Source organism: Nematostella vectensis, chromosome 7 (assembly GCF_932526225.1).
Source record: "Nematostella vectensis chromosome 7, jaNemVect1.1, whole genome shotgun sequence".
Lineage (NCBI taxonomy): Eukaryota > Metazoa > Cnidaria > Anthozoa > Actiniaria > Edwardsiidae > Nematostella > Nematostella vectensis.
In genome coordinates this window covers 9,846,970-9,874,191 of record NC_064040.1, presented here as the reverse complement: position 1 = coordinate 9,874,191, position 27,222 = coordinate 9,846,970, and the positions used below count along the sequence as shown (strand labels likewise).

Below are 27,222 nucleotides of genomic sequence, written 5' to 3'. Positions count from 1 at the left end.
GAGGTTTGTTTTCTCAAGTACAAGCGTGCACCTATGAGTTGAGACCGGTCCGTTATACAGAGCTGTTTTTTTTTTCTATTTGTTAATTTTCATGAAAGCTTATCAACACGATAAGCATCAAAACACTCAAAGGAAATTAAACGCAAATGAAGTAACAATAACAAAAAGATCTGAAAACGCGAAACATGGCAGGTATCTCTCCCACCACCACGCGAAATCCCTGCTGCGAATATTATTAGCTCGACATATTACATGCGCTGAACAAACGCCTTAAAGCACACAAAGCCTACAGCGCGATGAAGTTTACTCAAGCTAGTTTTTACTCGTATGTCTGTCACCGATCTTGACAATACATGTTCGCTTCTTGTCACCTATGGATTTAAGCAAATCTCTTCGCATCTCTCGTGAATCTTGGAGGTTGGCGACGCCAAAGCTTTGCTCCCCGGTTGATAGCTTTGCTGTTTAAAGTGCACTATTATAGCGCCACAAAGGCTATTACAAATGCAGCAATTAGCGCTCGTGAAAACCTTCAGTTCACGCCCTTGGGCTAATTTACCGGCGCATATCCGAAGGTCTTCCTGTCACTGATTGAGCCTGTGTCCTAAGCGACCTAGTGGATCAATTTGATATCTTCACGAAGACACTATAGTCCCCACAGCCTGCGGCCATTGTTATGAAAATACAAACAGACATGTCATAAAGCGAGTTGCTTTATACCCTTATAATGTTATGGGGAATAAATGACAGTTTGTGCTATTAAAGTGCATTTTGTCCTGTGGAATACTTATTCGGCTATCCCAACACCATAAGCCTTTTAAAGCATCTATTTGACGCCTTATCTAGAAAAACGCCATCAAAATCCTTTACAAATCGACCCGTTGTGTTATGTTTGTATTCTTAACCGCCGATTCGCCTATTTGTCTGCGACCAAATGGTTTACTCGCAAGTTTAAACAGACGGGAGTTTTCTTCTCACTTCCAGCTTAATTTCTCCCATGTAATGTAATTTTAATACTCGCGAGAAATACAACCAATCACAAACTCAAACCCTGGTTCGGTAAATTAAGCCTTCAAATAATGCGGAATGCGGAGAGAGACTCGAGACTAATGGCTAAACACTTTCCGCCGCTAGAACAGCTCCACTTTATTACACATCAATGCGTTCTATGTCTAGATACTGGTCTCCGCCAACTTTAAAATGTATTTCACAAAAGCACTGTTGCGATGCGTATCACGAACGGGTTTCGAGTCAGTCCGAGTCTGCTGGGCTTATCGGCGTCTCTCGCACCACACTAGCATGAGACACGAGTAGAAAACATTATTGTACGGCCTACGCAAATGACTTGACCGTGTTTTGCCTTGGTTGATTGCGCGAATGATTCTTAAACCCGCAACAGCCATCGCCTAAGTCTGCTGATGGATAAACTATGGAAATTAGATAATTAAACTTGAAAAGTATAAAAAAAGTTCAACCGAGAGGCATAATTTATGGTGATTCGTTTCGAGGTGATGTTGTATTGTCCCCAGGGTGTAGGCCGTATGAATGTGCTGATTCTATGTCATGTAAAACCCTCATTCATTCTTAATTCATTCACTGTTTAGCATTGCATTCTTTATTAACACCGCTCGCAGAACAGCTCAGTACTTGGCACGAGCGCGGGAATTGGGCGCAAGTGTCTTTGCGGTCTCACAGTTTTTCTCGCCGATTAGAGCGATCGCTAGTACAACCATGGATAAACAATAGCTCGTCTCACGCCACTTGGCGCATGCGCACTGCACGACACGCCTCTCGAGAGCTCATTAGCATGATGATAATTATTTGCGAGTTTGTCAATAGCAAGAGCGTGAACGGCTTTGCTATTCCCCTCGGCCAGTAAGAATGGCGGCAGCTGCTTAGCCTTTGGATGCTGATTTGAATTTGAAAGCCATAACGTTGCTTTCTGTGAGTAAACGCACCCGAGGTGAGCGCTAGTATTTCGCTCCAATCGCGCTGAAGGTTCGGAAAAGCTGCCAGAGGCTGACAATCACCTAACAACAACAAAACCACCGGTGGCCGGCCGAGTGGAGCGAACACAACGCTTGAGCGAATGAAAATAGTGTGAAGACCAGATCGACATGTTAGGAGCGAGTGTACAACAGGCGAGGATACGCTCGTCAGTGCTGCTACTAGTGTTAATATGCTGGCTGATTGATCAACCGGTTCTGGCGAGGCAGGACTGCGACTTGAATACGGAATGCAAGGAGGGAGTGATATTACCGAAATGGGGTGGCGATCCGAGCACAGGCGCTCGTATCGGTCGAGCTTTCGTCTATCTCTTGTCCCTGCTATTTTTCTTCCTAGGCGTTTCGATCATTTCGGATCGGTTCATGTCCTCCATCGAAATTATCACGTCCAAGGAGAAGGATGTAAAAATCAAGGACAAGGTTTCTGGCAAGGAACGAGTCTTAACCGTGAAAATCTGGAATGAAACCGTTTCGAATCTAACGCTAATGGCGCTAGGATCGTCCGCGCCTGAGATTCTCTTGTCGGTTATTGAGATTATAGGTAATAATTTTAAGGCAGGGGACCTCGGCCCGTCCACCATCGTAGGATCTGCCGCGTTCAACCTGTTTGTGATTATCGGAGTGTGCGTCTATGTTATCCCCGATGATGAAGTGCGTAAGATCAAGCATCTGCGAGTATTCATCATAACCGCTGCATGTTCCGTGTTCGCGTACATCTGGTTGTACATTATCATCGCCGTGAGCAGCAAAGGGGTGATCGAGATCTGGGAAGGCATTCTAACTTTCCTTATGTTCCCAGCTCTGGTGGGATGCGCGTATATTGCAGACCGAAGACTGCTGTTCTACCGAGCACTACGCGGGAAAAGGCGCAAGCAGAAACGGGGAGGGGTGTCTGTGATCCAGACCGGGGATTTTGATGTGATCGGGGTAAGGATCAAGCAGGACGGGTTGACGCCTGAGGAGGGGGCCGAGGAAAACGGCTATCCACTACAGACGGTAGAAGGAGCCGAGGACCTGGAGGACGATTATGCCCTTCATGACCTGACCGAAGAACGCAAGGACAAGGCCATTCAAGTGCTTAGGGACATCAAGGCTAAATACCCGAATGCCGACCGTGAGACAGTGGAACGCCTGTTGGAGCAGGAAAACCTGCGCTTGCAGCCCAAGAGCCGCGCGTTCTACCGCATCGAGGCGACCCGTAAGATGGTAGGCAGCGGAAATATTGTCAAGATGAAGCATGACAAATTGGAAAAAGCGAGCTCATCCGTGGCAGACGTAAAGCTCGAGCTGAAAGACCTGGAGTATGATGACCCCGAGGTTGTCAAGGTCTACTTCTCCCCGGAAGAGTACGAAGTCAAGGAAAACTGCGGAAGCGTGTTTATGACTATAACGCGAGCTGGCGGGGACGTCAACAACACCGTATTCGTGGATTTCAAGACCGAGGACGGCACCGCCAAAGCCGGCGACGACTATGACAAAACCGAGGGCACGATCTGCTTTAGGCCCGGCGAGACCGAGAAAACCATTTCTGTAGTGATCATTGACGATGATGTCTTTGAAGAGGATGAACACTTCACCGTGGCCCTCAGCAACGTTCGCATCGCTGGACCCGATGGAGACTTGGTGAGAAACACGTACCGAGGCCCGGCAGGCAAGGTCGCGAAGGGTGGCCGGGCCACGATTGTGATCTTGGATGATGACTACCCCGGCTTGTTCACCTTCGAGGACGCGTCCATGGAGGTACCCGAGGCTGACAGAGTCGCACGGGTCAAGGTGACGCGAAACACGGGTGCGCGAGGCACGGTCCGGCTACCGTATCACACAGTGGAGGGGACTGCGAAAGGAGGAGGTCAGGACTACGAGGATGCGGTAGGGGAGCTCGAGTTCCTCGACGATGAAACTCAGTAAGTAGCTATAAAAATCACACTTTGTGGCCTTACCTCTGTGCTTTATTAATTCACACTTTTTTTGTGCAATGTAACGTTTAACGTAATGCACCTGCGAAAGCGCGCGCTGTTTTGGTTGTCATATTTTGGGCACGTCCAACTAGTTATCTCGAACATTGTTTTAATTTTAAGCCTTGAATATTGATGCCAGTGTGAGGCCTTTGAGTACGGAGCCCCCAGTGCTTGCATCATTATACTCATTCAAACAAATGCAAATTCATTGGTTTTTAGTGTCCAATTTATAACCGAGACAAAATACTATCTGTTGCGCTTTCTCGATGCTGGGTACCGACAATTCGCTTCTCCGTGTGTTTTTCTACGGTGAACACATTCTATAATCGTTTATTCAAGTGGACATCTAGATTCTAGGCAATCCACAATGTGTGTACAAACATAATACCCTGACATAAAACAGTTTGTTTACCTATGTTACTTTGTCTTCTTTTTAAAATTTCCGCGAGTAATTCAACTCATTTCGAAAATTATTTCCCTCCGTTTATTGATAAAGCACACAGCTTAAATGAAGTCCGCAATGCGATATTCGGATTACAGGAAAGAACGCTTGCTCCAATTTATCGAGATTCATATTCCTGTAAACTCGCTTTTCCGTCACTCCCTACATGAGTGGGCATATGCCCGTGTACAGGCGACTTTTAAGATATTCGTCTCTGGTTTTCCGCCACTAAACCTCACTGACCGCAGTACGGGGGCGTACTGAACCTATTATTTTAGGATTAACATTTAGAAATGTAAATAAATTCTATGCACTTCCAACTTGACTGATTAGTCGGCGTTAGAAGAGAAAAAACAATCTGCTTCTCTGTTCTGCATTTTTTTTCCCGGGTGCTCTATCGGCCGGAGGTGCGTCTTGCTATAAAGATAACCGATAACTCGAGCCGTAAGCAGTTGATTTCTGATTTTTTCGTTCAAAGGCGAATAATTGTCGAGATCTTAACCGCGCTTCCCGGCAACAGGATCCGGAGTGCCAATCATGTCTCCCCCTACATGACAATAACAGGGTGACTAGTGAATCAACATGCTTTGTCCACAAAGAACCCTCGATAAATATTAGCTGCTAACATTTCCTCGATAGCCAAATAGCCGTGTTAGAATGGCTAAAGAGTACCTCTGAATAGCTCAATAGCTTCATGAATTTATAAGCCATTACGTTCACCCATGCAAGGACTGTGATTTCAATGTTATTCAACTAGCGATTCGGGTATTGTAAAGCGCTAATTAAATTTTCCATTAGTGAAATTTTCTCACGAGCTTTCCTTTGTAAGCGAAGTAGCCCTAAGTCAAAGCGCTTAATACTATTACCAAACAACTTTTTTATGGCTTGCATTAGGAGCCTTTAGCCCAGGGCCTAGCGTGTGACTTTATCAAGGCTAACAGGCGAAGAATTAGTTGTTATGACAATAGAATTCACTCATTTCCTGTCTGTCAAAATTTTTAACACATCATAATAATAACCATAACGTAACAGCAACAATAAATCATACAAAAAAATCCGTTCGAAATACGGCTTTTACTTAGCAAACTCATAACACGTTTTTTACAGGCGTAAAGAGTGGGCAAAGAGAATTTGATCTTCTACGAGCTATTAAAAACCGGGCTTTTGTAATGTGAAATCCTCCGTATTGAACATTCGACTAACCAAGTAACACCTCTAGTTATTGTTGTTTCAAAAGATCCGCGTGAACTTAGCAATTAGTGGTAATATTTCAAACCTTTATTCATTTTAATGCCAATAAGAATCTCTACCCTAGAGTACTGTTGCCATGACTACATTACTTTAAATTATCCCCGTGACAGTGCTAGGATAAAGCGAAGATAAAGAGTGTCGGTACGAGTAAAATAGTTATCTGCTTGGCACTCTGTGGGAGACATATCTGTGCACGATAACACTCACTTGTAAGCCGGACTATTTTTTTTTTCAGACAACAAAATCTTACCTAAGAAGAGCATTACTATATTCTAGTGTTTCTAACCCATTAGTAGATAAAATGTAAAGCTGCTGTCTTGATAACCCTGTTATCTAAAGCAAAGGGTTATACAAAGGACAATTGAGGCTGTTATGAGGGAGGGTCTACAAAGTGAGAATTATTTTTTATCTTATTTTCTTTGTTGTACCACTATAAATTTACAACTGCAGCCATAATGTAGGTGCAATCCAAGCTATGTATCTGTCTAAGATTGTTAGGGAACAACCTGCTCATTTTTTCTCTCTCTTCATTCTGACTATGCTTTAAAGTTTACTGGCTATGTTGTGGCTTGCCCATGTTTTTTGTGAGGGAGGCAAGCACATTCACACAGGGGGGCGCACACACCCCACCCCCCCTTGGTGACCAAAGTGAGTTATTTCTTATTAAGGAATCTTCAAATACTATGCTTTTTATAAAACCTATGACTGCACATCCCCCCCCCCCCACCACACCCCCTCTAAGCCAATCCTGGGTATGCGCCTGGGCGCTGGGGGGGGGGGGGGTATTATGAACCATCCATTACCAATCACTTAGTATTTTTTTTAATTTCACCCTGGAAACATAAGTGAAGATCAGTAATAATTCTGAGGCAGATGGTGAGCATAATTGAGTGTTAAAGCCAATAAATAATTCAAATCTGGTCTTCCACAAACAGTATGCTTCTCAACCAAAAACTTTTGTAAGCAACAGGAGTCACTGTTCCAAAAAGTAAACAAATTTTAGTACATACAGGCAGTACACAACAAGAACTCATAACTGATAAGTCTAGCGTAAACACATAAGGATCTATATTTAAAACCTGCTAATTAAATATATGGCTTGAACTTCACCTATGCCACTAATATGCCAAATCTAGTGTAAATAAATGTAGATTGCTTTCTTAAAACATCTAATTAGGATATTACTAACTCTCCATTCTGTAGAGTATTGTGTATTTACAAAGTTTTTTTGTTTCATACTCAGTAGAGTTCTTTTTTAAACATCCAAATTCTTGATCTATATCAAAGTGACAATTGTTTCATTTGGTCTTTGCTATTTTCCCAGAGCACCTTGGTGGTCTGTTTTCACCTTTATATTTCCTTTGTTCACTGTGTTGACTGTGCTGTCATGCTAGACAAACTCTTATTAAATCCATACTAAACTTTGTGTTTGCAGCAAGATCATAGACATTGCCATAATTGATGACGAGGATTATGAAAAGAAAGAGACATTCTCTGTCATTCTTGGCGAACCTTATGTTGTAAAGGAGGATGCTCACTTTCCTACTGATCATGATGAAGAGATGGATGAGGAAAAGAAACGCATAGAGGAGCTGGGAAAGCCCCGACTGGGTAAGAATTAACAAGATGTATGTGAATGGTACTCTCAACTGGGTTAAAGAGCCATGCAGCAAACTAGGGTGGGTCTGGTATTTTTATTTTTTTTTTTCAGAGAGTTGCACTACCAAAATTGCTGGACTAAGCACTTCTTTCAAATAAGCGCCTTCCATGAATAAGCTATATAAGCAGTCACATCCTTCAGGAACTTCCAATAGACACAATATATTTCACAAATATTGTGAAATATCTTTTGTGTTATGTTAGAAATCATCAGTGTTAGGTATTTTTTGTCACTTTAAAATGGGCCTCTATTATGCAAACATAGACTGAGATATGTTTCCTGGTCACCACAGGGGAATTTCCCAAGATTGAAGTAATTATCATAGAAAGCAAAGAATTCCGCAACACAGTTGATAAGATGCTTGCCAAAGCCAACCTGGCTCTTGTAGTCGGCACATCTTCATGGAGGGAGCAGTTCAAAGATGCCTTTACTGTTGGTGGCAGTGATGATAATGGTGATGATGAAGGCGAACCAGCTCCACCAACCTATGGGGACTACATGATGCACTTCTTGACAGTGTTCTGGAAGATTCTATTTGCATTTGTCCCACCCACTGATATCTGGGGCGGATGGGCATGTTTTGTTGTGTCAATTCTCTGGATTGGTGTTCTGACTGCAGTTATTGGTGATCTAGCATCACACTTTGGTTGCACCATTTATCTGGCCGACAGTGTGGTTGCTATTACATTTGTTGCCTTGGGAACCAGTCTTCCAGGTAAGAAAATAGCCCTGCAAATCGTAAATGTAGAGGTACTGCAACTATTATTTCAAGTGTTTCACTTTAATTTCAATAAAAATGATAGCAAACCAGTTTTTACTTACCTCTTTACAAGTTGCTCCAACATGAGCAGAAGCAACACTTACACAACTCTGGTGTCAAAACAACAAGAACCCATTTAGTCTATCATACTACCTGAGCTTCCTGTAAAAAGTTAAAAATGACATGTGTTGACTAATAGTAGCTACCACAAACGAGTGCATAGCCTTTGGAAATAGTATTGCTGTTTTGCAAACACATATTTATTATGCCAACCTTTTAGTATGTCAGGCTGCATGACATACAAAAGTAACCATCCACTGCATTGAGTAACTGAGTCTCAATCAAAATTGTTATTTACTTATCCAGCCTCTATTGTGTATAATTCAAGGTAAAAATTAAAGTGGTTTAACTTACTTATGATAAAAAATTCTATCAACAGATACCTTTGCCAGCAAAGTTGCTGCAATCAATGACGAAACAGCTGACTCTTCAGTGGGAAACGTCACCGGTAGCAACTCTGTCAACGTTTTCCTTGGTATTGGCATTGCCTGGTCTGTAGCTGCCATCTACCATGCAGTGAATGGAAATGAATTCAAAGTGGACCCTGGATCTCTAGGCTTCTCAGTTTGTGTCTTTTGTATTGGTGCCGCTTTTGCAATAACTTTAATGATGGTTAGGCGAAGCGCCAAGGTTGGAGGAGAGTTAGGAGGGCCACGGCAAATCAAAATTATCACCTCTATATTACTGGTGGCTTTGTGGGTTTTATATATCTTGTTATCGTCTTTGCAAACATACTGTCACTTTGACCCAGGATTTTAGGTATTTTAGAGGCATTCTAGATCAATAAGATGAATCCTAGAGCTGCGTCAGGCAACATGGGCTGCAGTTTCAAGGTCGTGGCCATCAATTTTAAAAACAGCTGGGATGTTGATGCATCAGTTCATCACATGAACTGATGGTGAGACCCATGAAATAAACTAAAGTATAACAAACATTGGGTAGACTTGGTTGGACGCAGTTACAAGAATGCAATGAGTTCTATGAAAAAGTCTAAAAAATCTAAGAACAATCTTTAAAAATTATCAAAGTTAGCAATAGTTGTTTAAGGCAATAGGTTATGCAGCCAGCTTTGGTAAATTATCCCTCCAAGTGAGTTTGACTGGTCTCATAAAATATGAATCTACTTTATAGGTATAGTGGTCCAAAGGCCATTAGGAAAACCCTTATCAGGCAAAAATTTTGACACTCCCAATTACACAGAGATGCAGAAATTTTGATTCTGTTAAAAAATTCTCAGAGACGTACCAGCATTGTTCTGCACAGTAGTTTGTGAAGTAACTAACAATAACTATTCTAATAACTATGCTAGTTTTAAACTGTATATCCTTTCTAACATCAGATTTTTAACATTGCAATGACCATTATTAATAAAGTCATTAGTGAAATAGGTGCTTTCCATGAGGAAGTTTCAGTAGCCAGATTAACCATTAGATATAGAAGAAAGTGCCCTACTAGAGAATTTGTGGTATTTTGATAAGCCTCATAATGATTTTGGGGAAGGAGCTCTTTACGAAAGTGATGTAGGATGAGTTTTGGTATTAAGTTATTTCTGTATCCAATTGTCATCACGATAAAAATATCTCTTACAAGGAGTAATTTATTTTCTGTCAAGCTTAGTCTATCAAAAATGTATAAAACTGGCATGACCTGCAATATTTATAGTCTGTCTGTATTCATAGCCTGGGTTCCAAAGTTTGGTTTTGAATTTCTATTCTCAATTATGGTAAATAATTGAAATATCACAAAAATTACCAAGCAAATAATATACGTAACTTTGGGCAAAATTATTCTGAGCTTAAAGCTATATGGTGTTTCTGTGTTGCTGGATTCATGGAAACACCACATTGCCATCTTATTATGTATATAAGAACATGGGAAATTCTAACTGTTGCATTAAATTGCATTAAGTTTTGTTTGAAATGTGATGTATTACGAGGAATCTAAATACACCGGCCAACTAGTTAAGAACAAAATCAATCAAATAATGCTGCAGATATCAATAGATAGACCGTGCGACAAGGAGCAGTATTCCCAGGAATCAAAATAGACATTTATTGTGAAATTTGTACTTCAATGATTGAACATAAATGAATCCAAAATTGAGGACACAGATTTTATTTGGGAAAATATATGGAACCTATGGAAACCCCCCTTAAGAATGAAGTAGTTGGCAGGTATATAATTATAATGTAGCACATTCACAGCTTATTTATTTAATTTATACCTTAAGTATACAGTAAGTCTAGTAGGATATTTAGTGCATTTGACACTTGGTGAGATGTGCAAGTTAGGAAAAATATAAGACAACAAAATTTCATGAAATCATTTAATGATTTCAAGATAAGAATGTTGAAAACTAACCATGGCAGGGTCCATATTAAATTGTTTAGTTTGTATTTGACTTTAGTACATTATAATACTATTATACAAAACAGCTGAGCCAAGCGTAATATATTTTGAAAAGAAATAAAGGTACACAATTAGTTTAGGTATTACAACTTGATGTACTTTGCATATAGCAATTTACAATGGTATTTCTAGATACATTTCCTATGTGCTATAATTAGACAGAACTCCCCTAGATGGCTGTTTAATATTGTGAAATCTTGAGCTCTAGGTTTAAGTGGTATATTGTATTAAAAAGTTTGTATCCATCACGTTGTCCTTTTTGTTTTGCTTCGATAAATTCATGTTCCTTATTTTTCTTGAAATCTGGAAAGCTGGATTATGAAGGCTGGCATTTACAGTGAGAACACACGGGCAATGCTGAACAGTCTTGACCAATCAGAATTGGCTTGAACACTGTGAAAATTTGAGCTATAGCGATCCAGCCAATCAGGTAAGGGTGTTGCTGCGCTCGATCGACAGACAAAATAGAAAAGTCAACATTCTGAGAGTAACTACTTTTGATATACACGCTGTGCTATGAATTATCTGGCAGAACTAAGGTTTATTTCTGTGTAATGTGAATGAAAAATAGACCAAACTCTAAAGCAATCTTGCCCAATAGAGCTATCCAATAAGGCCCTAACGGGCCAGTGTTTCCTATTGGTTGTTTATTTGAACTAGGTCAAATAAACAACGTCCAGCATTTCTCACAGGCTTTACTGTTCTTTTCTAAATGTTTACGGTGTTCAGGGCAAATCTAATGGGTCGACGTTGTTCAGTTCTAGGGTTATTGTTTACCCAGAGGGGACTAAAAAACAGATGGGAGTGATTGTCGACCAAAATCATGTTAACTCTAAGGGATAGCACTTTGGGTGTGATCAACAATGGAAGGAATTTTTAACCCATAAGGGATAGAAGAATCGGAAAATCCATCAACTAAGGGATAGCAGTTTTTACGCTCTCTGATTTAGGCTTTAGACAGTGAAAGTCTGTCACTGTTTTTTTTTAACTCATTGGGTTTGAAACCAATCTGGGTTATTCAAATTTGCTTGAAATAATGAAGTGTAAAAAGTTTGGTTATGTTTTATTGGTACAACTTAAGACTAAAATAAGTACAAATTGCACAATTTAACAAAAAATCATTTGATAATATCACTTCACTGAACAGGTGACATCTTCCGATGTGCCGTTTCAAATGCAAATACATGCAAATGCGTAGGTTGTTTATCTTCATTTGCATTTGGAACGTCGCATTTAATAAGGAGAAATGTATAGACTTGGAATTAGAATTAAGAAGAGCTTACCTTGAGAGAGGTATACGGGTATAACAGCCAAGTTTCGAACCGTTTTGAAGACCTTTTTAGTTTCGCGCCCGTCGGGTCGAGATCACGTGGTCTGAGGTTCCTTGGCGCTGGCGCCGTTTGTGAATCACGTGACCAATAGCACCTTTACCCAGGCGCGTAAACAGAGGGCTGCGCAACTCGTTTACAGAGCCCACGTACCTTTGTGTCACTTTTGGCATAAAGGCACTGGGCTCTGGGAACGAAATTGGAAGTGGGTAGTTTTTAATTGTCATATAGTTTTATTTTTCCATGTGAACTATGACTGCGTCCCCCTCCCCCCCCCCCCCCCCCCCTCCTTAGGATTGGACAACGATTCAAGGTGTACAAATATTGTATTGGGAAATCCAGGAACCCCCTCTAAGATACCACGCATACAGCGATACGAAGTGAAAAGTTCAAAGGTCGATAATCATAATTTATTTTCCATTATATTTTTACATTATTTTTAAATACCCGATTGTGAGCACATCCGAATGCTTGCGCGTAAGTCGTGCAACTCTTTTGACACAGCTTACCCTTCTACCCTATATCTAAATCTTTGTGAAAACAAGTGTACGCGTTCACAAAAAATGCTATCCACAAAATCATTAGACGTGTCAGACGTAGCTATCTGCCACACTTGGAAAAGGCTAAATAACCGCTCCTTGCCCAGCGGGCGCACGTGTCGTGGGTTTGTTGTGGTATGACGCTAATGCCCATCCCTCTTCACACCTGACCCATTTACCCTTTCCTGAGCAGGAAAAACACCTGATTTAGCGAAGTCACTGTGGGTGGGCTCCCACATAATCGGGTTTTGTCATGGCTCTTGATCCTGTCTTTCATGATGGATGATCTCATTCCTTGCGCGAAGGAGGTCCCCTGCAATTTGGTTTTTCAGTCGTTTCTTATTTAGTTGACACTTGTGCTACTGGGGTCCCTGTGGTAGTCCGGGAGAATTTGATGTGTGGATTTCAGGTTTGTACGTCATAAGGACGACCAGGACCCACACGTGAAGCAAGACCTACAAGCAGAACAACAAACATCACCCACACGTGAAGTAAGACATACAAGCAGAACAACAAACATCACCCACACGTGAAGTAAGACATACAAGCAGAACAACAAACATCACCCACACGTGAAGTAAGGCATACAAGCAGAACAACAAACATCACCCACACGTGAAGTAAGACATACAAGCAGAACAACAAACATCACCCACACGTGAAGTAAGACATACAAGCAGAACAACAAACATCACCCACACGTGAAGTAAGACATACAAGCAGAACAACAAACATCACCCACACGTGAAGTAAGACATACAAGCAGAACAACAAACATGACCCACACGTGAAATAAGACATACAAGCAGAACAACAAACATGACTCACATGTGAAGTAAGACATACAAGCAGAACAACAAACACAGCCCACACGTGAAGTAAGACATACAAGCAGAACAACAAACATGTCCCACACGTGAAGTAAGACATACAAGCAGAACAACAAACATGACCAACACTTGAAGTAAGACATACAAGCAGAACAACAAACATCACCCAAACGTGAAGACCTACAAACACAACAACAAACATAATATCTTACCATGTAAAGTATGACGAATAATCTCGCGATGGGGTACCTTCTTAGGAATAAACCAAGACGGATACTGGGGCAAAAGAAAAATACACAGGAGAACGTGAACACATGAGAACGTGAATCTCGAACGTAGTTCAGAATATGTTGGTGTTCAGGTCTGGATTTCTAGTAGGAAAAGGCAGTTTACAATCATGAGTGTGGATGAGTGTGTAAGTATTGTCACTAAAGAGGGTACCACGGGTCAGTGTCCACAGCGCTTCTTTTACATCCCCAAATACAGGTTAATGACGTGCGGTGGAAGACGGGGCCGGTTCATGAAAAGAAGAATAGCGCTAATCCAGGCATAAATCTGCTCTATTCTATGTTTAAGCTTTCACCGCATAGAGGATTTATATTTAGAATAGCTACTATTCCGAGCATAACTTATGCCTCTTTTTAGGAACCGGCCCCTAGAACCTAATGCCCTTAACCGAGATGACGAGGGATTAACAGAACCCAATGTAAAGCTTCCTGTTTTTACAACTGTTGACCTGACCTGGGATCGACTTCGGTCCTCTTGCTCGAGAGACAAGGGTCGTATCATTGAGCTATCGCTCAGTTTGTGACCTAACAGGAAAGCACCCCCTGCTGTCGTTTGATTGGTTGGCTTACCTGCACTTGTCGATCTCGTTGACGGCTCGCTTGACTCTTCGCGAATCGTTTATTTGTGATGGCATAACCGATGCTATCGACTTCACTCGAGACACTAAAACAATATGTAGATATTATAAGCAATCGTTAGACAAAAGTGTGTGTGTGTGTGTGTGAGGGGGGGATTTCTCCTTTTTGGGATTCCTTTGGGAACGAGAAAAAGAGGGGAAGTAGGGTTATGGCAGAGCGCGGGCGGGAAAGAAGAAGATGGTAAAGGCGGATATCCTCTTTCCCTTCTTTAATCCTTTCGTTCCCAGGTGGTTTGTAGGGTGACCAAAAAGAAATTTCCTCTTATGACTCCAAGAATATAGCTCTTCTTCGGTTCAACACAACAAGCCTAACACAGCAAGAGTAACACAAACAAAGCGTAACACAATAAGCGTAACACAACAAGCGTGACAAAATAAGCCTAACACAATAAGCGTTACACAATTAGCGTAATACAACAAGCGTAATACAATTAGCATAGCACAATAAGCGTAACACAACAAGCGTAACACAATAAGCGTAGCACAATAAGCGTAACACAACAAGCGTGACAAAATAAGCGTAACACAATAAGCGTTACACAATTAGCGTAATACAACAAGCGTAATACAATTAGCATAACACAATAAGCGTAACACAACAAACGTAACACAATAAGCGAAGCACAATAAGCGTAACACAACAAGAGTAACACAAAAAGCGTAACATCAGCGTAGTGCAGTGGCCTACCCAGGGATTTCCTCTAATAAATATACCACGAAGATGCACCAACCCACGAACACGCCATGACTTACGTGTGTTGTCGTCACTGTCGTCGGCATCTCCCATATGCATGGCTGTTGCATTCATGTGTCTGTTCGCTGAAGCCTGCACGTCCCGATACTGCTGCTGTAAAACAATTGAGAAAAAAAAGGTATAGCATAGGGAATTTATAGGGAAAATCATAACAATAAAATCTAAAATGATGATAGCTGAGAACAAACTAGGCTGTGGGCTAAACGAAAATCTAGTCACAAATATCTGTCACGCAATCTTAGCATGTGCCCACTTATGTATCATGCAATCTGTCATGCAATCTTACCTCTAGTCGCTCTAACTGTAGCACAAGGGAGTTCTTTTCGGTGCTGAGCGCCTCGATGACTGTCTGCTTTTGGATCAAGTTCTCTGTCAGCGCACGTACTCTGTTCTCCAGCTCAGCCTCGCTTGTTGACGTCAGTGCTTTAGTAGCAATCTGCCACACAACACCAAACATCACTTTTCTTTGAGAATTAATAACAGCCCAACACTTTCCATTGTCTTTATTCAATATTGAACCCAATATTGACCAAAGGATGCTCTGAATGCCACCTTATTTGAAATAGGTGCCCGCTTTATTTACCAAATTCAATAGAATTATAATATTGCAATAGCCTTCCTGAATTAGTTGCTGGCAATGGATGCTTTCTCACACTTGGTATTAACTGCTTTGATAAAACGCCAACTAAATTCGCTTTGTAGCCGATAAAGGAATCTTAATGACCTAGTGACACAATATAAGGCTTTTCGGAATTTTATTTATGTCAATAACTAACCTTCTCAGGCCAAGAACATAAAGCCTTTCACCCTTCCCTATTTTTTGTGTCCCTCGCTTTATAATAAATGCCCTGAGCCCAGAAGAAAATGACTGAGGGCCAAAGAAAAGGGAAGGGAAAAAAGGTTTGAAGTACCTGGTTTTTCAATCGCTGGATTTCTGTTTCTCGTTCCTAAAAAAATAACAATTTGTAAACAGATTAGGGGTAATAGTGATTTGAAGTTTATGTTTCAGCAAACTTTGAAAAGATAACAGTCAGGGCTCACACTGACTTGGTGAATGATTTCTTAAGTTCATTAATGCACATTTATCATTTCGTTGAGGAGGTGTGCACAATTAACATAAGGGCGCAGTTCAAAGAGGATAAAAATTAGCCTCCCTCGATATATCTAAGACAAGCATGAGTGACATGGGGCCATGAACTGCTTACGAGGATCCACGTGAAATAAAGAGATGTCTCATCCTATACAGAGGGAGGGAGGGGAGGGCATTCCATAGTTCCCGCAAATAAAACCATGCAACTTAACCTCAACTAACACGTTTACAATGCATCTTGTGAAATCTCACAAGATGGGACTCAACAATACACCATCCCTTTGCTTCACATATACAGAAAATAACGCCACCCCACCCCCCCACCCCCTGTAGGTGTCAGATAACCAACCTGGATCTGATTCATAAGGCTGGTCTTTGATCGTTGGAGCTCACTCTGAGAGAAGCGCAGATCCTGTGAAAAGAAACATTTTGTCATGAGCTAATGAAAAGCCTTTTTGGTTCACCTCTACTCAAAAGAAGGGTGACAACATGATGGGGGGGGGGGGGGGGCGGGAGCAAAGGGACTACAGAGGGAAATATAGGGTGGGATTTTGCTGTTACTTCTGTCAATACGTTTACCATAGTGCTCAAAAAAGGAAAAGAAAAACACAAAGTTGACCCAAATTTTGCAGTAGCAATCGCCCTAGAGGATGAAACACCCCATTCATTTCCCCAATATTGATTTTCTGGACAAAGCACCCCCTTTTTTGCTTTGTGTCTATGTTGAAAAGGGTATCTGGGTTTTGGGGCGGGGGAGGGGATATAACTCAAGGCCACCATTTGCGGTACACAGTTTAATCTTGAGCTTAATTGGACCTTAATCCCTGTCCATTATTATCCAAGTACCAACCATGTATTTGCTCTTGCCCCTGTTATTTACCTCCATATGTTGTCTTATTTCCTGCTCACACGCCTCTCGTCTCTTGCGCTCCTCATCTAGTGCACTCTCTAGGCCTTCCACCTTCTCCTGTGCTATATCAGCCTCTGCTTGCTGGTGTTGCTCTGCATCCTACAAGAGAAGGCAAGTGTGATATTTAGGAAAATTAGGTCTGTATGTATTAACTTTACTTGGACCTAAGCAAATAAGATCATTTCAAGTACCTGTAGGTCTGTCTTAACCTGCTCCATGCGGTACCGCGTTTGATTCAATTCTTCTTTTAGGGCATCCCGTTCTTGGCAAACCTCATCAAATTCTGCTGATGTCACGGCACCCATGGATTCGTCACCTTGCTTACCCTCGCGCAAGGTGCTGATCACTTTATCCTTGGCCTGCAAATTAGCAGAAAGTCTCCAATGTGCTATACAGTTAAAGTTATACCCAAACAACATAATCAGAATTACTGCGAATCATAGCAGAAAGTAATGTGTTACACACCTGTAAAATTTTCTTCAAACACATAATTAGAATTACTGCTTGATCAGGTCTAGTCAATCGTCAAATCAAGAGATTTCGCGACATTAGGGTTTTTAAAATCCAAGAATCCCACTTAGAATTTTCTATTTTCAGAAACCTGAGATTCGGAAGTTAAAAAGCACAGAGCAGTGTTTTAAATACAAGAACATTTACATCAACAGGGCTGGTATTTCACCCCGACAAAGGTACGGTATTGTCCTTGTCGGCAATGGATAATGCTTGCTGTCTGACCTCAGGCTATAGGATGGATGAATCAGCAATTTGGAAACAGTATAAAAAAGAGTGAGATTTGATGATTTCAATACATTTTGGTAATTTTTTAGACCCATTTGTCCTCATATAACACCAACCTGTAAAATTCTTCCAGCTTTCTCTTTGTAGTCCTTCATTTCTTGTCTTGCAGCTTCAAGATTGGCTTTTGCCATCTTCAATGCTGCAGTTTGCTCACTTGCTTTATCTGTGCCATGTATTAAGGATGACAATGTCTGTGGGTAGTATAGAATACATTCAAAGGTGACCACAACAAAATAAACAAGGGTGTGAAAAGGTTTACTGGGTTTTTACAAGATTAACTTGGGTGTGACAAGGTTGACTGGAGTGTGACAAGGTTGACTGGGGTGTGACAAGGTTGACTAGGGTGTGACAGGGTTGACTGGGGTGTGACAGGGTTGACTAGGGTGTGACAAGGTTGACTAGGGTGTGACAAGGTTCACTTGGGTGTTACAAGGTTGACTAGGGTGTGACAAGGTTGACTGGGGTGTGACAAGGTTGACAAGGGTGTGACAAGGTTGACTAGGGTGTGACAGGGCTGACAAGGGTGTGACAAGGTTGACTTGGGTTTGACAAAGTCGACTAGGGTGTTACAAGGTTGAATAGGTGTGTGACAAGGTTGACTAGGGTGTGACAGGGTTGACTAGGGTGTGACAGGGTAAACAAGGGTGTGACAAGGTTGACTAGGGTGTGACAGGGTTGACAAGGGTGTGACAAGGTTGACTTGGGTGTGACAAGGTTGACTACGGTGTGACAAGGTTGACTTGGGTGTGACAGGGTTGACTACGGTGTGACAGGGTTGACAAGGGTGTGCCAAGGTTGACAAGGGTGTGACAAGGTTGACAAGGGTGTGACAGGGTTGACTTGGGTGTGACAGGGTTGACTTGGGTGTGACAAGGTTGACTAGGGTGTGACAAGGTTGACTGGGGTGTGACAAAGTTGACTAGGGTGTGCCAAGGTTGACTGGGGTGTGACAAGGTTGACAAGGGTGTGACAAGGTTGACAAGGGTGTGACAAGGTTGACTTGGGTGTGACAAGGTTGACTAGGGTGTGACAAGGTTGACTTGGGTGTGACAGGGTTGACAAGGGTGTGACAAGGTTGACTTGGGTGTGACAAGGTTGACTTGGGTGTGACAAGGTTGACTTGGGTGTGACAAGGTTGACTTGGGCGTGAAAAGGGTGTACCAAGGGTATGACAAGGTTGACAACAGACCCATACCCGGGATTTTTCTTGGGGGGGGTGCGAAATCCTAAAAAAATGGACCTTATTTTTACTGGGGGGGGGGGCGTTCTCTGATGAAAATCTGACCACCCCTAAAAGAACAAAAAGGGAATTTTTTTATGCCTATGCAGTATCTACAAGGGCGATTATTTTCGGATTTGGCTACAAAATAGTCTGACTTATGTATTGTTGACATGCTAGAGTAATCTAGCTAATGCTTTATAATTTTGTCTACAAATAGCATGTCTATTGAGAACCGAAAGTGGACTTTCGACCGTTGTGGGGGTGTGCATTCGCACCCCCCTGGGTACAGGCCTGGACAAGGGTGTGCCAAGGTTGACTAGGGTGTGACACAGTAGACATGGGTGTGACAAGGTTGACTAGGGTGTGACAAGGTTGACTAGGGTGTGACAAGGTTGACTTGGGTGTGACAAGGGTTTGACAAGATTTGATCTGCGGCTGAGTCAATTTTAGGGATACTTTCAAGGCTTTCAATTAAACCATAATGCAACATTTCGAATTTGACATTTTCGATTTTCAATTACAGTAGTTTAGATCTTCAGAATTTTATAGAGCTCTTAAGAGAATCAAAGCATTGTAACAATGTTATTTTAAAAACTGTCATTAGGTTTGTAGCATTTATTAAAAGGATACTTTTCTCTTCCTGGACTTTCTTCTGTAGTGTTTTCATGGATTCCGCCATTGATTGTTGTTCTTGCTCAAGTCTGTTCTGCCTATCCATGGACTCTTGCTGTAAAAAGCACCAAACAAGGTAGCGGATAACAAATTAAAACAGCTCACATGTTACATTATGGTATCAGAGCCATCCACTAGTCAAGTTGTCCGCTAGTCGTCACATTAAACAACCATCCACTAGGTAATTGTGCTAAGTCGTTAGGCAACCGTCCAATAGGCAACTGTGTTAAGTCATTATGCAACAATCCACTAGGGAATTGTGCCAAGTCATTAGGCAACCGGTGTCCTAACAACATAAGATGGTTGCCTGGTGACTTTCTTGACAATGACATTTTCCTGATTACTTTTCAAACTCCAGTAAAGAGAAAGCACAACAGACAAACATACAGTATTTATCTTTTTCCCACTGAGATCTAAGTGTGATAAGGTATTTTGCAAGTAGCTACCTTATAGCTCCTGTAAATACATCATGATGTTATTCCAGTAATTTGTTAATAAATTCCAATAGAAAATCACTTTGTTTGCATCAAGTGTCAAAATTCTTGTACCTGGACTGTTAAAAGACTACAGTTATCAGGGGCCAGACCCAGGAGTCCCGAAGGGGAAGGGTTTCAAGAAAAGGGGGCCGGATTTATTGTTTTTGGGGGAATTTCCTTATATTTCTTGTTATGGAACAGGGGCCTGCTCTGCCCACCCCTAGATCTGCCCCTAGCTTTGGTTACTTTTGGTGTCTTTAGAAAGATAAAATTAACACGAGGTAACCATTACAAAATCTCTTTTTGAAGATTTTAAACACTTGTTTTTAGCAATGTTTTTCAGGATAACCCTACAGCTGGTGCAAACAATATTAAATTAAAGCTATCGTCTAAAACTATATGAAATCATTGTAATTATCTTGCTACATTATTTTCAGCCGGTGTCGACATGACGGAAAAACAAGACTTGACGTTTAAGGCGGAAAATTCCCCTAAGTATTTAGTGAGCAATATCAAGCATAATATCAAATGCGACTTTTTGTTAAGTGTCATTAAAATTTGAGCTTTTCGGCCCTGATCTCATACATAGCGCCAAGAATGATCAGGGAAAAAATTATCTTAAAAAGCCAAAATCTTGGTATGTGCATTTTGGCCTCAAGTTATTTGTGTTTTGAAAAGGGAAAATCAGTCCGCCATACAAGGAACTGACGGCAATTGTAAGAAATTGAATCTTCTCCATCTCTTTGAAGTGTGCATGTTCAGGGTTATTCCTTCATGTCGCTGGTGTCTGGTCCTTGTTCTGAGGAGTTCTCTCTTACTGTAAATCACCTGCACATTGTGTCGTGCCTCTAGTTCCATCGCCAGCTTGCGTTCTGCGTCCTCTAGTCTTTCTTTCATAACATCAAGAGCATGGCTATGCACACCAGCAGAGTCTGTATGGTCTTGAAGGAGCCTAATTCAGAAATACCATGATAATTAATCACCCTGAAGATACATGGATAAACACATGAAGGGGAACTCCACAATAGGTTATGCCAATTATCAAAGAAGAAGACACAATAGAAATTAAAGGTGTTATGAAGAATCTCACTTTGTGTCATTTAACACCAATGCTCTTCAGTAGTAATAATAATAACACTAAACTAAATTTCCCAATTCCCATTGAAATTGAAAAAAAAATTTTCTCCCAAACCATGAAAACATCTGGCCCCTTTTCGATCACTGTAAGTAATTAACTTGTGCAAAACGATACTCAACTGTTCAATATCTAAAAGAACTCAAGATCAGAGCACTTAGCTGAAGCATTGCAAGTCTAGTTGTATTGTAATATGCTGATTTTAGCATGTACTTAATTGTTAAATTTATCTCAAGTCAAGCATACAGAATTGTATTTACACTTCTTCTATCCTTTTACTTGCACTTCAAAAGCAAAAACAAAGCAAAACATGATTTAACTATGTTGGTGTTTCCCGATTAAACAAATAGAAATAAGTTAAAAGCTAGCACAGGTTGATGGCATCATACCTACCACTCAGCCAAAGAAAACGTTTGCCTGACAGACGTAACACTTTTAATAGTATAGGTGTAGTAATAGTAATAATAATAATAATAGCAATAATCTCTCTGTGCAACTTGTTTCCTTCATTGGGTGTGGTAGTTTTAATAAGTGCTGATGAAAGTCACCCTATACACAACATGAGAGCCCCTACCTTTCACGATCAAGTTGGTGCTCCTGAAGAGCACGTTTGGTGGTTTGCAGTTCTTGGTCTACTTCCTGAATTCGTACTCTCAACACAGCCAGCTGTGAGTCCTTATACACAACATGAGAGCCCCTACCTTTCACGATCAAGTTGGTGCTCCTGAAGAGCATGTTTGGTGATTTGCAGTTCTTGGTCTACTTCCTGAATTCGTACTCTCAACACAGCCAGCTGTGAGTCCTTAGCAGATAATGCCTCATTGAAGTCATCCTCTGCTTGACGCAGCTGTCGAATGATGCCCTCGTTGATTGACAGCTGTTGTTGAGCATGGTCAAGGTGCCGATCTGTTTCTTGTGCTCCTAGTGTAAAAGATAAAGATAGAAAAATTTCAGACAAATTCGAACATAACATCAAAGGTTTTTACTCTATACTTCTGGCAAAAATCTTATGACAGAAAGTCCACATAGAGTGACCTTCATCGATAAAAGGATATCTTAAATGTGAGAGTTAAAAGTCTGGTCCTAAATTTAATCATACCATATCCTTACATACATTAGTTTATAAATAAAGCAATAAATTTACATCAGGTAACCAACAATTACATCAGATGACCCTAGAACTTCACTTTGTAGAACTTTAGCACCATCCTTACGTTTTTCTGCATCCTTAGCTCTCTGCAGTTGTGAAACCATTTCTTCATTGAGTGACGACACCTCTTTCCTCAATAGCTTGTTCTCCAACTCAAGGTTCGACACCCTGTCATTACCAGGATGGTGGACGGCAGGTGCTGCTTGATTGGGTGATTCATGTTCCATTGTCTGAGATGGGGGCTCATGGGTGGGGTCAATATTAAGGGTGGAGGGTGGAGTTGGATGACTGGGCTCTGGGGTGCTTCTTAAAGATATGTCTGCAGGAGTGCCTAAGAAATTGATGAAAATAATATGAAGATAATATTTGCACACAAACATTACAGGGTAGAGGGTGGAGTTGGATGACTGGGCTCTGGGGTGCTTCTTAAAGATATGTCTGCAGGAGTGCCTAAGAAATTGATGAAAATAATATGAAGATAATATTTGCACACAAACATTACAGGGTAGAGGGTGGAGTTGGATGACTGGGCTCTGGGGTGCTTCTTAAAGATATGTCTGCAGGAGTGCCTAAGAAATTGATGAAAATAATATGAAGATAATATTTGCACACAAACATTACAGGGTAGAGGGTGGAGTTGGATGACTGGGCTCTGGGGTGCTTCTTAAAGATATGTCTGCAGGAGTGCCTAAGAAATTGATGAAAATAATATGAAGATAATATTTGCACACAAACATTACAGGGTAGAGGGTGGAGTTGGATGACTGGGCTCTGGGGTGCTTCTTAAAGATATGTCTGCAGGAGTGCCTAAGAAATTGATGAAAATAATATGAAGATAATATTTGCACACAAACATTACAGGGTAGAGGGTGGAGTTGGATGACTGGGCTCTGGGGTGCTTCTTAAAGATATGTCTGCTGGAGTGCCTAAGAAATTGATGAAAATAATATGAAGATAATATTTGCACACAAACATTACAGGGGAATTTGAGATACATATTTCTGTAAAAGTTAAGTAGAAGGGAAAGTTTAGTTTAAAGGAATAGATCTCAATCCTCAATTATGTGTTGTCGTATGTTATGTGAGGCTTGACCAACTTTTGACACAAATTTCAACAAAAGGTCATTCCTTAAAATGGGTTGTATTTAAAAATAAATATATTTTCTTTTACTTTGCCACTTCAAAGAAAATTATTATGTATAGACAGATCTCTACTTATAATTTTTTTTAAGATTATGTTAAAAAAATAATTTTTGCTACACTTTGCACTTTTGCAATTTTGCACTTTCTTTTTAAAAAATCCTATCTTTACACTGTTGCACCTCAAGCAAAAAAAAATGGTGAGTAAGCTTTTTTTACACTGATGAATCAGCCATATGACAGGCAAACTTGAATCAATTTTAATGTTCATAAATTAAATTGAACACCTATTAAAAACAAAGACCAAACATGCCTGGTCTATGCCATTCCCACTAGACTTCCTCAAGTGTAGAGCTCCATAACAAAAAAAAAAGAAAAAAAAAAGAAAAAAAATTTGATAGTGCAAAACAACTGAAATTTTCAAACTTCTCTGAGAACTTGACTGAATAGAGAATGGAAACTGTTTAGAAACAAAAAAAGTTTTCAGATTCCTTGCGTGCACTAAAATAACTTAGCGGATGCTCTGGTTTTGAATATTATTTTCAATCACATTTGCGTTGTTGGTGTAGATAAATTCCAAGACAGCTGTTATTGCCTCTTGGATACTATCCTCCTTGGGTTTAAGACTCTTACTTGTTTCAGTAACTACATGCTCATCACCATCCCTACTGTCTATAGACGTCTGTGAAGGAGACTCAATAGACTTTCTTATCGAGTTTGGACTATCCAAAGAGGAACGCTTTTTTTCCTTGGCAGACGGAGCATTGCTGTTTAGAAATTCAAACAACAGATCATCTGTCTTTTCTCTAGGCTTGGGTGGTGGCTGCCTTGGGGTTGAAACAGGGAGGCGTGGCCTTGTAGGTGCAGATGGCCCTGAATAAACAGATGTAAATAATACACAGTACATTAAGAATTTACACTGAGTATATATGATTGGTTAAATGCAGTATATGCAATTCTAAATATTTGAGATGTTATACATGCTCTTATTGGAACAATTGCTCCCTTTTGAACCCCAATGCAGAATAAAATCATGTAAGAGGAAACTGTGCACTATCAGTCAATAACCATGTGCATCCCTACAAACGTTTGCATATTATCCCTAAAAGCAATCATTCTTTTGGGGAGAAAGATGTCCCATTTAAAAAAGGAACTCAAAACAAGTCCAAAAAGAGGAAGAACCAAATGATGGAGATGCTGTTTAGAATTTAAAGCCAAAGTTTTCCATTTTAAACTATCTTATGCATGCACTGACATGCATTGGAATAACGCTATGAGCATACTCTGTCTTGTGAATTATTCAATCATTTTTGGGAAAAGTAAAAGCAATTATGTAAAAAAAATAAAACATGTATGGTACATAAATGGTACACAAAATGAAGTAGAAATAAAAAGTGTTTTCATCAACACAACATTAGAAATGTTAATCAAAAATCAGCTACAACTACACTGAAGTATCTATCTATGGGTGCTCTGGAAGCCATATACACCTATTTAAAAAAAAAAACATCAGTGCAAATGGCAAATGGCGATTGACAAATGGCAGTTCTACGACCAAAAAGACCTATGAATCCCAAAATATTTGTTCCAAATTTAAAAAAAAATTGATAAAACATACAACTTTCCATTAAATGTAATCAATTTATGGTTTGACATCGCTTGAGTTTACCACCTTTATTTTCACATATATAAACAATACCCATAAGCACCCCCGGTCGTAGAACTGACATTTGGCATTTGCACCGACAACGTTAATTGGGATAGCTGTATGTCAAGGCCAATAAAAACAGCTCAATTGTTTAGACTGACAAAAGCCAAAATGTATTTTGTTGCTTGGAATTCATTAGTGTGAGTTCAATTACTCAAAATTGGATTAAATGTACAAGAAAAAACCGCAGGGTTACCTATCTGACTTGTGTCTTTGACCCTAGTGGATGAGGAACTCAAATCTGCTGGTGGCTGTGATACACCTTCATCGCCAGACTCAGGGACATCTAGAGGGATATTCCTAAAATACCCTTGTTGCTCCTCTTTGGTGAGAACATTTGCTGCGGTATTATCAACTTTCTCCAGAAGGGATTCAGCCTTCACTGCTAGCTCAGAGAACCAGGACATCTTACGGCTGGAACATTCCCAAGTACAACCTCACCTAGAAAGTAACAGTAAAGATTGAACTTTATTATAAGAGTGTGCTATCCAAGGGGTAGATACGATAAAAAATACCTACATTCCTACATTCTATTTCATTGACATAACTGTAGTAGAAAACAAATCCAAAAGCAATTGTGTGTATTTGTACTGTACTTGACTGATTCCATGCTGAAATGCTCTCAACCTAGGTCTATACAAGTGTCATTGGAAACAGGTGTATAAAATCAGCAGAGCTGCAAATCATCTAAATATTTATGAACTTTTTAGGTAGCCACTATTAAAACTGGTAGTATTAAAAACAAGTAAGCTCATATTTAGATTTATTTTAGTAACAATAACAAATTGTCAGGAACAGTTGATCTTTCTATGCAACTTTTGTATTAGAAGAACTTCAAAAGGGATTTTAAACGAGAAAATCCTTCAGAATCCCGCGATCATATACAGCATACCAAAGCAATCATTGTCAACAAGGTTTTTCAGTGTGGAAGGGTATTTTTCAAGTACCGTAACTAAAGAAGATCCTAAACAATAATATCCTCACCTGGTACAGATATGTATTGCAGCGATATCACAGGTGATATTATTCTCTGAGTAAAAACATTTGAATTTCCCTTTTTTTCAGATTGCCAACATCACAAATAAACAGCCGCCATCTTGAATATACGTGTCACGAAGTCTGCGCATAGGCTTCGCCAAGATACCGCTGACTAGCACAACTTTCTCAACTTGTGTACATCGCGGATTCGCACTTTGCTTTAGGCCACTAGCCAGGAGGAGGGTACGGGGATTCGGAAGAGCCCCTTCCCCTACTCGACTGGAAGGTACGCTCTTATAACGGAAAAATTTTGTTTGAAGAAAGAACAGCGCGCGCTTCGCATATTTACCATGGAAACGGGAAGCCATTTAGTGGTAAATGATGGCTATTCAGCGGATAGTTATCCAGCCTTATATCCACGCTTTGTGCAACGCTATTTTATCCGCCGGATAACTATTCGCTGGATAGGGATTTTATCCGGCGGTTAGCGCCTATCCGGCGGATAACTTATCCAGGCTTTGTGCAACCGGCCCCTGCATAATATAAGTGTCACGGCGTTTCCTAGGATCAGTCTATTTTTAGACGCACGCGCACAAACGGGCCAATCAGCTACGTTGACGTTGGTCGCGCGCGCGAGTGACGTGAGGCTGCACGCACAAATTTCAGTTAGGAAGAATATTTCTTTATCCATAATCCGTCGGTTTGGTTTGTTCAACAAAAGAATTGCAAGCCAGAATTTAAATTCGTAGGTAAAACAGGATTCATAATTGAAGAAGCGAGCAACAAAAGTCAAAGTGCCGAAGAGAAAACATAGCTTTTCGTCTGAGACTGCGCGTGCAGTTGAGCTCAGACCCTTTCCCCACGTATCCGCTTTTGTTTGAAAACGCAACCTTTTTGTTTCCTTTTTCAAAAAGATCCGCGTCCACACGAAGCGTTTTTATTTTGATACGACCCGTCCCCACGAAAACGCAGAAACGATACGAAAACAAGTTTTACAGCGCATGCGTACTCGCGCGCCACCTGGA

The 27,222-nt window shown here is 40.7% G+C and overlaps 2 protein-coding genes and 2 long non-coding RNA genes across 4 annotated transcripts; 1 reads left to right on the top strand and 3 right to left on the bottom strand.

Annotated features, from left to right (window-relative positions):
* The first annotated feature begins 902 nt into the window (after positions 1-902).
* LOC5518985 (sodium/calcium exchanger 1) lies at positions 903-10,788 on the top strand. Its single transcript, XM_001638806.3, has 4 exons — positions 903-3,907; positions 7,090-7,265; positions 7,607-8,029; positions 8,514-10,788. The coding sequence occupies exons 1-4, from the start codon at positions 2,115-2,117 to the stop codon at positions 8,891-8,893; spliced, it is 2,772 nt and encodes a 923-aa protein (XP_001638856.1). The 5' UTR covers positions 903-2,114; the 3' UTR covers positions 8,894-10,788.
* LOC125568214 lies at positions 7,898-8,517 on the bottom strand. The gene is made up of 2 exons (XR_007312134.1): positions 8,137-8,517; positions 7,898-8,043 (listed from the first exon to the last, which is right to left on the bottom strand). It is a non-coding gene; the product is annotated as an uncharacterized LOC125568214 (long non-coding RNA).
* LOC116602310 lies at positions 10,569-12,101 on the bottom strand. Its single transcript, XR_004290374.2, has 2 exons — positions 11,827-12,101; positions 10,569-10,985 (listed from the first exon to the last, which is right to left on the bottom strand). It is a non-coding gene; the product is annotated as an uncharacterized LOC116602310 (long non-coding RNA).
* A 161-nt stretch (positions 12,102-12,262) lies between these two features.
* On the bottom strand, positions 12,263-26,361 carry LOC5518937 (golgin subfamily A member 5). The gene is made up of 17 exons (XM_048730370.1): positions 26,204-26,361; positions 25,416-25,660; positions 24,145-24,384; positions 22,437-22,703; positions 21,924-22,143; positions 20,916-21,039; positions 19,570-19,666; positions 17,774-17,880; positions 17,111-17,278; positions 16,890-17,018; positions 16,359-16,421; positions 15,831-15,866; positions 15,206-15,355; positions 14,919-15,012; positions 14,098-14,191; positions 13,453-13,516; positions 12,263-12,865 (listed from the first exon to the last, which is right to left on the bottom strand). The coding sequence occupies exons 2-17, from the start codon at positions 25,624-25,626 to the stop codon at positions 12,770-12,772; spliced, it is 2,160 nt and encodes a 719-aa protein (XP_048586327.1). The 5' UTR covers positions 25,627-25,660; positions 26,204-26,361; the 3' UTR covers positions 12,263-12,769.
* Positions 26,362-27,222: the final 861 nt, after the last annotated feature.

Bases quoted from the DNA above. Each gene is read 5' to 3' on its own strand.
- LOC5518985 (XM_001638806.3), top strand. From the start codon at position 2,115: ATGTTAGGAGCGAGTGTACAACAGGCGAGGATACGCTCGTCAGTGCTG. The intron at 7,266-7,606 runs GTAAGAATTAAC...TGGTCACCACAG, and splicing joins GCTGGGAAAGCCCCGACTGG to GGGAATTTCCCAAGATTGAA. The intron at 8,030-8,513 runs GTAAGAAAATAG...TTCTATCAACAG, and splicing joins CTTGGGAACCAGTCTTCCAG to ATACCTTTGCCAGCAAAGTT.
- LOC5518937 (XM_048730370.1), bottom strand. From the start codon at position 25,626: ATGTCCTGGTTCTCTGAGCTAGCAGTGAAGGCTGAATCCCTTCTGGAG. The intron at 19,667-20,915 runs GTGATTTACAGT...TGCTTTTTACAG, and splicing joins AGGCACGACACAATGTGCAG to CAAGAGTCCATGGATAGGCA. The intron at 15,867-16,358 runs GTTGGTTATCTG...TTATTTTTTTAG, and splicing joins GCCTTATGAATCAGATCCAG to GAACGAGAAACAGAAATCCA.